Raw genomic sequence first — 12851 nt, 5'->3', positions numbered from 1 at the left:
CATGGCGTGGCAGTTACACGGCCTACGAGACTCACCACCCCGACAACCTCAAAGGGAGGCCCAGGTGCAAGATAGGCAACAGAAAAGCCAGGGGAGATTAACGTCCATGGGAGGCCACGGCTAGCAGAGAGCGGGGCAGACTGTAGAAATTGACCAACAGAGGGTACGCTCAGTGGAAGACTGATAGAATAGCCCAGGAGTTCACACAGTGTGTGTGGGGAGTGGAATCACAAACTTCTTAAACTTATGTGCTTCAAATAGATGTGCAGACTCATCAATAGACAATGATCCAACCAGATATAGAAGCTACCAAAAGCCTATATTTCCATCCAAAACTATGGACACAATACAAAGAGAGATAGATCCAAAGTCCCACCAAAGCATGGTCCTTTGATCTTACCACCACGTACTTCTACTATTTGCCGGATATCTCTAGACTTGAGCCTGCGTGCTCCACCTCGAGCATATGTAGACTCTGATCCTTGCACCTTGCACCCGCGTGCTCCACCTTGAGCGTATGTTGACTCTGATCCTTGCACCTTGCTGTCCAAGATGGCAGCCAAGGGTGAAGCCTCTTCAAGTTCCCTGTCTGCAGGTCCTGGACACCTTCCTGGGGCTTATGAAAGCCTGTCTGGCTGGCCGCCTCCTCCTGCAATCTGCTGCTGAGTTGCTTCTTCTGCTGGATGAATGAATGCCCAGCTTTGGGCTCTTTTTATAGGTCTAGGGGCCCCACAATAGCCGACTGGCCAGCCCCATTTTGGCCCTACAGCCGACTAGGGCTGGCTCCTCTGGCGCACAAAACTAGGCCTTTATGGCCCTTTCTTCCATGCCCTATATGGCCGACTTGCCTGCCATAAAACCCCCCCTCACCAGCCCTTTATCTTGGGCTGTGCAGCTCTGCTTGGGCGGTGTGCCCTGTACCTTTAAGTGGGGGCCCAGCCCCCCTTTGTAGTGTTTGCCAGCTCCCTCACTCCCCCTTAGGCATGGGGCTGTGGGCCGACCAGCTTCCTCCTGGACCCTATATAAGGGCAGGTTGCTGCCCACTGCAGCCCCTCCCTTCCCTGCAACACCTGGCCCACGCTTGTGCTACTACCAGGCCTTGTACCCTCGCTTCTTTGCTGCTCTTCCGTTGCCTCGTGCCAGGCCAGATCTAAGGCTTGATGTCCTGCCATCTCTCCTGCACATCAGCTCCTTTGATGCGCCTTCTGAAGCTCCGGTTTGCTGTGAGGTGCTGCCCTGGCAGCTCCCTCTTTCTTTCTCTTCTCTGGCCATCTTCTGCCCTAGGTCTCCCTCCCCCACGCTCTCCTCATTTGGGAGCTTATAGATGGGGAGGTGACCTTTCCAACAGACACATGGTATGCACGTATATTCACATGGCTTGCCAGGCATGGTATGCAGATGGACATGCTTCCCCCTTTCAGTACAACACGGACGCACCATCTGAATCGATCCCATGAGATGAGATTAACGTATCATACGTTTAGATCTCCTCTAGCTCCATACATCTCAGACTTGGGAGGGGGGAACCAGGAGTTCCCCACCAAGATCCAGTTCTATCACGACCACTTACTGAGAGTATCTGAGGAGGGATTCATCATCAGACCTCTGTATCTCGAGGAAAGAGGAGTCTCACATGCACTGAGAATCGCCATTGGATAGACGTGGGTCTCGTCCCATTAGTTGAGGATTGAGACGGGGAGAGCTATAGGTATACCAGAGAGCAGCGGATCTGTATGTTATGCATGTTGGGGGCGATTGAGACAGAGGAGCATTTTCTACATGCCTACCTTACCTACTATGAGATGCGGGGCTGATACTAGTGTCTCTATTGGGAGGAGAGCGGCTTCGGCCCACTTTTACTATTGATCCGCTTCCATAACTAGGTTTGCATTGGGCTCTACCTGATTGACATGCGTCGACACAAGGAGATACTATTGCGACTAATCAAAGAATAGCAAGAGGCGACCATGCCACATGATACAGCGATAGACTGAGCATAGCGACGCGTTAGAGACTTCTATGCATTTGAGTCAGCTCCAGGACACAACGGAGTGGAGGAGGAGGAGCTAGCTGATGTGAGGACAGTTTGGATCAGCGGGGAGAGCCGACACGACACTGTCGAGTGAGGGACGTAGAGACCACACTTGACACGGAGAGCAACTTGAGCTCACACTATTGAGGTCCGGCCTATCTCAACTTTCCTCAAAGGAGACGGCTACAGACGAGGAGTCACTCTAGACATAGCTTAGCGGGTTTAGAGATGGAGGAGACCATGTCCCCTGCCACAACGTGAGACAACTCAACAGACGTAGATCCTAGATATTTTCACAGCTCATCAAAGAGCCACCATGGTGCTTTGAGTCCCAGCTCTCAATTTGCTTCAGCTTGTATTCAATTTTGCTTGAGCTCTTTAGCTTAGCATAGCATAGCTTAGTACTTTGCAACCTAGCGCGCCCTTTGCTCTAGCCCATTGAGGCGTGTATGAGTTTTCTTCTTGGTGTACTTGGCTTTGGATGACTTTAAGGCCAGCTTTGGTAGTCTCCAGTGAGGTAAGGCCCAAACTCATTGAATGAGTGTCATTGTCTGAAAGATGGCATCAATCTGGCGAGGTGTCATGGCGAACTCTGCCTGTACTATCTCATGTGGGACTGAGGGATTACTCCAAATCATCCTAGACCCCATGGTCACTTGTAGCTGCTCAAATCTCCTCCACATTGTCACCAGGAGATCACTCCTCTAGAAGGGTGTGGCACACATGGCAGTCAGCCGCACTAGTGTCGAAAAGCCACCTCTCTAGCCGGGCCAAAGCACTCTGCTCCCATGTGAGTCGTGCCATGGCTGCTTTGAGTCATCGTGAAGACGGGCCTTGTTGAAGGCTGCTCCCAAGTATTGTAGGACTGTGCTATCTCCATTGGCTCACCCGGGTAAGTGAAGCTATGTTGGTGAAGCATTGAACGTGAGGTGTTGAAGATCATAACCTTGGTCTTCCCAAGGTTGACTGTCAGGCCTCTCTCTCTGCAGAACACCTCTAGGGCCTTCAGATGTCTCTGCAGCCCCTCCGCTGAAGATGATATGAGGACTATGTCATCAGCTTATAGCAATATCTAAATGATGAGGTCCTCAGTAGTGATCACTCGCCCCCTAGGCGGTCTATGAAGGATGTGATCTCATCAATGTAGAGTCCACAGAGAGAGAGAGAGAGAGAGAGAGAGAGAGAGAGAGAGAGAGAGAGAGAGAGAGAGATCCTTATTTTTAGCAATTAGATTCAATGATCTATAGTCAAATTATGTACTTACTTTGTGCAGGCAATGTTTTGCTACTCCGCAATAACGTCAACCTGAGTCTAGATACCGCAGAAATATCTTTGCAGAGGTTACTATCTCTGGTTGCAGAGAGGCTTCTGGATTCCAACAGTAACATAGAGGTATGGTACTTGATTGTGCACTTTTATTTTGATATGAGTTTGTTTTGCTGGGGTTGGCACATTTGGGACTTCAGCATAGAATTGTGTTATTCATTATTAGGATCTTTTGTGAACATAATGGTCTTTCGAAATTCACTTCTAAAAAGCTTTTGCCATGTCTTGTCTGTACACACGAGCAGCGTTCTTGGAAACATGCATGATGTTAGGCAGATCTATATTTTTTGGGGAAAAATGAGCTAGAAAATTTGTCCATCACAGTGAAATTGCCTCAGCTTAATAGGAAGATTCTTTGTTGTTGGATGTGATTGGAAACACGCATGATGTTAGGCAGAACTATATTTGTTTTGGGGAATTTGAGCAAGAAAATTTGTTCATCACATTGACATGGTTGACGAAGATTACCTCAGGTTTAATGGAGGTTGTTTGTGTTGTAGAATAAAGATGAGGAGTATGTTCGTAATCAGCAGCAAACATATACAATACGAGCGATGTGCTTGGAAACATGCATGATGTTAGGCAGACCTATTTTTTTGTTGGGGAAACTTGAGCAAGAAAATTTGTTGCCTCAGCTTAATAGGAAATTTCTTTGTTGTTGGATGTGATTTGAATATGCATGATGTTAGGCAGAACTATATTTGTTTCCGGAAATCTGAGCAAGAAAATTTGTTTATCACAGTGAAATGGTTGACGAAGATTGCCTCAGGTTAACGGAAGCTGATTGTGTTGTAGAATAAAGATGAGGAGTATGTTCGTAACCAGCAGCAAAACATATCAGATGCTATTGAGCTGCTTCCTCGCCTTAAAGCTGGGCTGGATGTCAATGTTCGATTCAGGAAGTAAATTCAACATACCCTTGTTCAGGAAGTTTCAAATTTGGCTTACCACGTGTGTTCTTTTTTTCCTGAATCTTTCATGCATTTGAAATGTTCTACTCGTAGATTATAATTGATATTTCTTCTGAGATTGAGCATTGTTTAAGGAGAGCAAGATTATTTTGTCACTAGATCATTATTTAAGCTTGGATACATCCCTGTCTGCTGCTGAGTTTGTCTTTAGAGTAAGCAGTGACCCTTTCAGTTGTCCAAGCACTGACAATGCAACCAGTAAATGATACAAACAAAGCAGGCTTTAATCCTAGTGATTTCCCTTTTGATCGTAGTTGTTGTTTGCTCATTTGGTGTCCTGATACTTACACAGTCATTTGTATTTGCGGTTGGAGGTGTTTAGCTGAGGGCTTTTAGCTGAGGTTAAGCAATTAATAGGGCCGGGCAAGGCAAGAGTCGCTCTGGAGTCACTGGAAATTATATTCCAGACTTTGTCAAAGAAAATGAAGCTGCAGCACATTTCTGCACTGTGTGAAAATTGGAAATTATATTCCAGACTTTGTCAAAGAAAATGAAGCTGCAGCACATTTCTGCACTGTGTGATTGTCCTGCAGCTTCATTCATCTTCTCTTTTAACTGAAGCATGAACGAGATTTCTGTGAGAAGTTTTAGTCCCGACTCCATGAGGTCTCGAGTCAATGAGCCATCTTTGCAAGTCAATTGCCATTATTGAAGCCTTAAGACAGCTTGTTTGATGAGGTCAATACCGTTGTGATGGATGTCCTTTCATTGAATGCCTTCAATTTTTTTGGCTACTTCTTTTCAAGGAAATTATACTTGTAAAAATTTTGACAAATTTGTAAATGCTGGGGCTGTCAAATCTGAGAGAGTCTACAATCAGTTTTTTTGTTCAAAAAGTAAGTTCAGAATAAGGTCTGCATTTTAGTGCAGCTTTAGGAAAGTTTGGAGAGAAAGTGGTAAAAGATTCTCTTTCCTCGTGGACTGTGGCCAGATTATTTTTCGGTTGTATTATTGTAAATGAGTACTTAACATCACGGGCTTTACTCAAAGAAGATGGTTCATTGTCCAACCTGTAAGACTCCAAATGAGGAGAGCATAGGGACGTCAAGCATTCATAGGATTAGGGAGATTGAAAGGCTGCCATTTTTGCATCAGACATGCATGCCACATGGGCAAGTCTGGATGGAAGTGGTCGCCCACATGGGCTACATATGGTCAGCACAAAGGCTGACATACGGGGAGCAGGAATTGGAGATCACAGTGTTGTCTGTAGGACAGCAAGGCGCAGCCTCAGGGGTTGCCACGTGGGCAGAAAAGCATGCACATGGAGAGGCTGGCAGGTCTGCAGACATGGAGTGGGAATCTGAGGAAGAAGAGCTTTATATAGGCTGTGGATAAATGCCAGAAATAGTGGCTGAATTTAGGAGCAAACTTGGAACTCAGCCAAGGGCCCAAGCAAATTGGGGGTTTGGGTTATAAATATATTGGCCATCACTTGTTGGTAATGTATTTGGTCAGCCCATCACATCTTGCAACGAAATCACCCTTCTTACTCTCTCTCTCCTTCTATCCCAATCCAGTATCACTTCCCTTAAACGTTGAACCAGCAGTCACTTGCAAGGCATGAACATGAATTTCGAAATTGAGGCATACTTGGAGAAAAATTCGTCCAAAATTCTCGTAACAGAAGTTCCTACCTCAGGAGTTGGCTTTGATACCAACTGACACGACCCCAACACTCCTGAAACCTCTGATTTGCAAGCAAACACAAGAACACACCAAACGTGAGGAAACTAAGCAGGCTGCTCACCACCCAACCATGACATCTACGGGATGCGATCCCGAATCGATCCCGAATCAGGAGATGTCCCCTCTGAGTCACGAGCTGAGCTACTGGCACGAACTCCCAACTAGATGCTAACCAGCCTGGTGTCCCATACCACTAGGTGGCACTGTGAAGCCTGGGATCTATTGCTGGGCCTTGGGCTACGCTATGATGCAGGCGCGCGTCCGCGACTCAATCCAGAATTAGACCTAGCGCTTGGGAATGAGACTTGCTCCCATCGGCTCTTCGAGAACTGAACCTCTGGGCCCCTTATATAGACTCGGGTCCCAAGTGCCAAAAATAGCAAAGACCTCTACCTGGTTCGTACCCTTGCCACTCAACCCGAGAATCAAGCCTGCCTAGCCCTAAGCCTTCCCAGGCTACCTGAGCTAGTCTTGTGTACCCAGTACACGTCAGATACCAATCTGTGCACATGACATTGCTACCACTAGGAGCTGAGTACACTTATCTCCTCACGCAACGACGTGTCATAGACTTCTATGCATTTGAGCCCTCAACAAGCACTCAGCAAGGGCCTTAGCGTGCCCTTTGCCTCAGCCCACAATGGCTTGTATGAGTTACCTTTTTGATTTTATTATGTCTCATAGACCCGTGAAGCATCCCAAAGACGTTAATACATCTTCTTCGTTCTTTCTTCTTTAGTATATCCATCCCCCACCATATGACACACATCATGACACTATCCACCTATCATGACATCCATTTCGATCATAGCCTAACCCACGAGTACTCTGCACGTCTTTCCACCTCACTCAGAGATCTTGAGGACATTCCGCCCCTGGAAGATCGAGCCACTCCTTTCATGAGGCCATCTTGCACACTTTTGCACACACCACTCATTCCACTCACTTGCCGTCTCTCTGCTCAGTCTCTTGCAGTAGCTGGTACGATGATGTGTCAACTGAGATTTGAGAATAAGCATTGGTATGTATTTGCATATTTATCTCCTAGGAGACAGCCAAGGGTGAAGCCTTTCCTTGATCTAGCTCCTCAAGTGCTGCTGCAGTGGATGATTATGAGCCCAAGTGTGGCTCCTTGTGTAGGCCCTGAAGGGCTCCAAAAATGGCTGACCCAGCATCTTGGACCAACCAACCACTCTTGGTCTGTAAAAGCAACCCACCAGCCCTTCCTTGGGTCTATGGGGGCCTGACTGGGGTCTGTTGGCTGGCTGACCTGGCTGGTCATCCAACCAGCCTGTTTGGGCCCTATATAAGGACAAGGGGACTGCCCATTGCAGCCCCTTTCTTCGCTGTACCTGGCCCACAGACTGCCCTGTACCTGTCCTCTCTGGCCAACCTGATCCAGGCCTTTTCCAGGGCCTGTGCAAAGACCCTGACCTGCTCCAAACATGCCACCACCTGTTTGTACAGTTGCGCCACCTGTCGCACGTCATCCTCGACCTGCTCCTGGCCTTTGGTACCTGCCCAAGGCTAGGTCCGTTCTACAGGCTCTTTTGCTCTGTTCTGTTGCTCAGGCTCCCAGGCTGCTGTGTGGCATTTCCGTACAGTCCTGGGTCTTCTTGACAGCCCCTTCATTGCTAGGTCTTTGTCTTGTGTGCTGCCCATGTGGCAGCCACATGTCCATGCTGTAGTGAGCTTGTATGCTGCCTACATAGGAGCCTACATGCTACCCATGTGGCAGCCACATCAGCCCTAAGTCCCTCCCCCATGCTCTCCTTATATGGGGGCTTACAGATGGGGAGGCGACTTCTTTAACACTCCCTCCTTAGGTGGTGATTGGCTGGACAATAGTAGGTGGATTTTTACTCATGTAGACATCAGGATGTTATCTACTCCCATTGTGAAAGCTTGGTGCAGTTTCATGAGTTCATTGGGGCAGATTCTTCTTTCCACACCAAATGAGATTGATAAATAGTCTATCATGTGCAATGGATCAGTGTTGAGTGATCATGTTATATCTCTTGGAGCTTTAGGATATATGCGGTGGTCCAAGTGGGATAGAGGTCCTGCTTACTTGGTGGGATTTTGGAAGGCCTTTCAAGACCTTTCTGAGGGTCAGAATTCTCATATGGGACACCATCTCAGAGAGAGCATTAGGAGGATTGTTCAGACTCAGGATCAAGTTCGTTGAGTATATACTTTTCCCATTTTTAGGAGATGGAAGGCCTATTAGTGTCTTTTATGTGAACAGCTCTCTTTTTGTGATTATGATCAATCAAATTGAACGCTTGTGGCCTTGCTTGTTGTATCAATATTGTAATATGTTGGTATAAATACACATCTTTTTGTAATTAAAGATGACCTGGTTGGGCATATTGGAACATTGGATTTCTGTTCAAGAAGTGTCGTAGTTTCTTCACATTGTGTTCAAGGTCTGCAATCTACTCGTATACATGTATGAATGTTAATGGTATTTGATCCATTCTCTGTTATGACTCTCTTGCAGTATACATGATTTTGAGTTCACACCAGAGTGTGCAGTCTTTGATCTCTTGGACATTGGGCTTGTGCATGGTTGGTTGTGTGACCCCCAGGTGATGTTGTGTTTATACTAGTGGCATCCAACCAAGAATCTATATTCATAAATTCAATGTATTGATAATCCTTCTTTAAAGAAAATCAAGGTCACAGCTTCTGATTATTTGTAATAAATTTTTTTGGACTCTGGAACTTCAAGTCTCAGTATGGTTATATGTTGCATGCAGGATGAAGCGACGAGCAAAGTTATTGGAGCAAATTCATACAATACTTTGGTCGAGAAGCTTGTTCAGTTACAGGCCAGCAAGGCAGAGATGCCAGCTATATCAATGGATTTCATCGACTTTGCTGCTGCGACAACAGCAACGTTAGGAGTACCTTCTCCTTCACGTGAAATTCTTTCGAAAACAAAGTCTTTTGAGGATCAAGAGGTACTAGCATTGGCAGATGCCAAAGAAAGAAAGGGGGATGCAGAAGAAGCTGCTCAGCTACTGGAAGCGTTGAGGTTTTCAGAGGAAGAGATGTCATCTAGTTTCACACAGGTCCCAGCGGTAGAACTTGAAGATGGAAATTCTGAAAACAAGTTTCATGCAATGCAACCATTTGCAAACAACCTTGATGATGGACATGGACACAGGATTTCAAAACCGGTAAACTCAGAGTCTGTGGCTATACTAGCTGACAATTCCCTTGGAAAGGACAATATGGAGGGATCCTATTCAATTTTGCCTGATGTCTTCCCAGAGGAAAAGGATTCAGATGAATCATTTGTGCAGGTAAATTCAGAATTTGAACAAGAGAGCCTAGGAGATGGACCAGCTACCCCGGGATTGGTTGATACAAGTGCACAGACAGTTTGCAATGAGAGTTTGCAATCTAGTAAAGGAATCAAAGCTGAATCAAGCCATCCTGATATAGATGCGCCTGGTATGAGGGAAGACGGTTCAGGGCTCTTGAAGGGCAGGCTAACTTCTCCTATACAGCAGCAGCCAGTTTTTGATGAGGATGGATTGACTGTATGCCCTGCAAAAGAGGAAGCAGATTTTCTTGAGATTCAGATACCATATTTCCCAAAAAAGTGTCAGATTACTGCAGCAGAGGTAACAGCTGCGTTGAAAGATCAGAAATGCCTGGTTGATGAAGAAAGACCAGTGGAGCACAACAAGTTATTAAATGAAAATGACATTTTGGGTTCTAACAATGATGTGACAAATGAAGCTAGCTCAAGCCAGGAGCACTGTGAACCTTTCTATGAAGGGGAAACTTTGTTAGTTGAGGTTGGAACATCTAGTCTTGAGAGTAGGGAACCTTTATATGAAGGAGAGGTTATTTTAGCTGAGTGCAGTGATGGAACACTACCAATGGAAGACAAAGCTTCCAATTGTGAAACGTTATCAGAGAGGTCAAAATCGAAATTGGAAGAGGAGAATCTGAGTGTTGCTGTATCAGAAGGTGAGATTCTTCTGGTTATTCAAAATTGTCTGCTCGGAACTTTATCCAGATATCAAAGCAATTTGTAAAGTATCCATTTTCTCTGCCCCAATATTGGAATGAAAAATTCCGAGCTGTTTTTGGTCAGTCTCTGATACTTTTGCAGGCAATCTGGTGTTCTGACTCAATGATTGTCTGATGTAGGAATGCTAATTGAGAATTTTTTGAACAGCCATGCAAGTCAGCTGACCATCTATGGGTCTGTGAGAATCCACACAGACTATTTGGTTCACTTTGCTGTAATATGCAGGTGTATCGAAAAAGCTATTTTTTGCAAGCTCATATAAGATCGTGTCTTTTCAGGCTTTTTTGTCTTCAAGAAGGGCTAAAGGAACGCGAACTTTGTGTTTTTTTCCGGAATAATCATTTCAGCACAATGTTCAAGGTACTGTGGAGTGTTAGGCAAAACATTATGCCACGGCATTTATTTGGTAGTCACAACTTTGTTTTGTGAAACTGATGCCAACATGTTCGTCTACCCCAAAGAAAGTACTTCTGCCATGTAATTGATCTTTTGCTTGTCTGCTTGCAGAATCTGATTTCATAGTTTGCTTATATGACTTTTCAGAATGCTGGAGCTTTCCTGATTAGACATATTGTTGGTTGAATTGTGCCAGTACAATGGGGATCTATACTTGCTGGCTACAGATCAAGGCTATTTGAATCAACCGGATCTGGTTTGGGAGAAGCTTGAGGGGGTATGTGTGGTTGTTTAGTGCAAGTGAAATTAAGTCTCTTTGATATCAGCAACATATGTGAAACCTCTGTGTAGATGTTTTAAGGTAAATTGTTTATATGAAATGTGCATTAAAGATCAGACTGATGAGCTTATGGGTGAAAATGTATTTGAATGTTTCTAACTTGATGTAAGCAACAATAGTGAAACCTTTGTGTAGATGTTTTAAGCTAAAAGTTTTATATGAAATGGCATTAAAGAACAGACTGATGAGCTTATGCACGAAGATGAAATTGAATGTTTCTAACTTAATTATCGAAAGTGGGTTTTGAATGCCTGCTATCTTTTCAAGAGGGAGAAAAACCATGTGAGCTGTACGAGTTTCTTGTGAGTGGTATCTCTAGGGTCTCGGAGTGGGAGTGAAAAATAGTATCCCTTATCTTTTCACCCACCATCACAAATAAATGGGCTCATAGAACAAGGAATGCACCATGGACAATGCTGTTGTGAAAAGAATCTGACTGGTTGCTTTGATTTTTGAGCAGCCAGAGCAGCAGCACACAAGAGCAGGTGCAGCAAAAGTGCAACGAAAAACACACAAGGAGCTTTTGCTTGACGTCCAACCCCTCTGGGAGAGTGAGGGGAGAGATGGAAGGTAGGGGAAGGGCATGCATACACATGCATGACAAATCGCACCTCCTTCTTGCCATTTGCCCCTTCATTAAAGTGCTAACGCCCATACCAAGGACAACGTTGGTTGTCCTTGGGTCCAACCTTTAGAACCCTCTTTTAAAGCCTTTGCCTCGCCCCTAGGACCTAGTGGTGCACCTAGACTTTGTCCCCAGGAAACTTCTAGGAAGCGTGCACTTCCTCTAGCCAGTCCCTCACAGCCAAACTATTACTGCACTTAACCATGGTTAACTTTGGGTTAAGCGTGGGTTGAGTTACAAAGATACTTTACATCAATTTTCACGTCCCCATGACATACTCTCCTCTTAAAACAACAAACTACCTAGGTTGCTGCTGAAAAGTTCAGTGAAAGTAAAGTAAATAGGCAGAAATAGCCCATACTAGAATACACATCATTTGTAAGATACAACCTACAATGATAATATGGGCTAGGAGAGCTCGAGAGTCCATCCATACATCAATGCATCGTTTGGGTTGAGTGCCATGAACACCCATCATGGAGACCTCACGGCAAAAATACTGTCAGCAAACAGCATCTCGGGTTAGACAATCGGTGCCACCAAGCGATCTCCAGATACATGAGTAGTTTGAATTAAGAAAGGGGAGGTGCTACCCTCCTCTCGAGCACTAGGCAATGCTCTAGATCTCTGCTTTGTTGAACTTGTAGGAGCCTGTACCGCAGTGGGCGTAAGCTGAAACGCTTCCAGGTAGAGTTGCAAAATCTGAGGTGACTCTGCTAGGTCACCCTCCTCCATCCACTTCCCGCTGTCTGTGGTAGAGGGGTGAGCTCCTTCCTCGTACCTATCCTCTGTCCAGGCTCCCCGCGGGGTGCATGTGGCTTCTAGCAATTATGATAAGAGAGAAAATGAGGGTAGAGAGTGGAGGGTGAGCGAGAAAGAGCTGTAGAGGTCAACAGGTAATCATATTTCCCCCAAAGCCTCGACCCTGGGATCTTATGCCTCAATCTCCATGCTCCCACAGTCCGTACAACAGCAAAGAGCCTCGAATCGCGTGCCCAGTAGGCCGCATAGCAGTAGAGAGCCTCGGGTCCTGCGTCAAACAGTCCGCACATCAGCAAAAATATATCAAAATTTGTGCCACATGTCGTACAGTCTCTCGAAATGCGCGCATGCAGCCAAGCTGCCTCGAAAAACGTGCCTGGGGAAGGGGGGTGGGGGTGGGGGGGTTGAGCAGTCAGAGCAGCAGCACACAAGAGCAGGATCAGCAAAAATGCAACGTAAAACATACAGAGAGCTTCTGCTTGACGTCCAGCTCTTCTGGGAGTTTGAGGGGAGAGAGATGGAAGGTGGGGGAAGGGCATGCATGCACATGCATGATAAATCGCACCTCCTTCTTGCCATTTGTCCCTTCATTTAAGTCCTATCTCCCATACCAAGGACAACGTTGGTTGTCCTTGGGCCCAACCTTTAGATCCCTCTTT

At 45.8% G+C, this 12851-nt stretch overlaps 1 protein-coding gene across 4 annotated transcripts in view; it reads left to right on the top strand.

The window, feature by feature from the left end:
* The window catches only part of LOC147899314 (FAM63A-like protein (DUF544)), a 38791-nt gene that overhangs the window by 9726 nt on the left and 16214 nt on the right, over nt 1-12851 (top strand). For 3 of the 4 annotated variants that reach the window (XM_087378158.1, XM_087378156.1, XM_087378157.1), the window contains exons 3-9: nt 3306-3424; nt 4154-4260; nt 8522-8609; nt 8781-10005; nt 10189-10243; nt 10348-10429; nt 10662-10742. In XM_087378158.1, the coding sequence (XP_087234284.1) occupies nt 3306-3424; nt 4154-4260; nt 8522-8609; nt 8781-10005; nt 10189-10243; nt 10348-10429; nt 10662-10742 (1757 nt within the window). The remainder of the gene's footprint in view (nt 1-3305; nt 3425-4153; nt 4261-8521; nt 8610-8780; nt 10006-10188; nt 10244-10347; nt 10430-10661; nt 10743-12851) is intronic. The other variant, XM_087378159.1, reaches the window with a different exon arrangement.

The sequence above is a fragment of the Dipteris shenzhenensis genome, chromosome 8 (genome assembly GCF_047967505.1).
Source record: "Dipteris shenzhenensis isolate YYH24624 ecotype China chromosome 8, Dip_SZ_1.0, whole genome shotgun sequence".
NCBI classification, from domain to species: Eukaryota; Viridiplantae; Streptophyta; class Polypodiopsida; order Gleicheniales; family Dipteridaceae; genus Dipteris; species Dipteris shenzhenensis.
The sequence above is the reverse complement of the archived record's forward strand: the minus strand, read 5'-3'. Positions and strand labels throughout refer to the sequence as shown.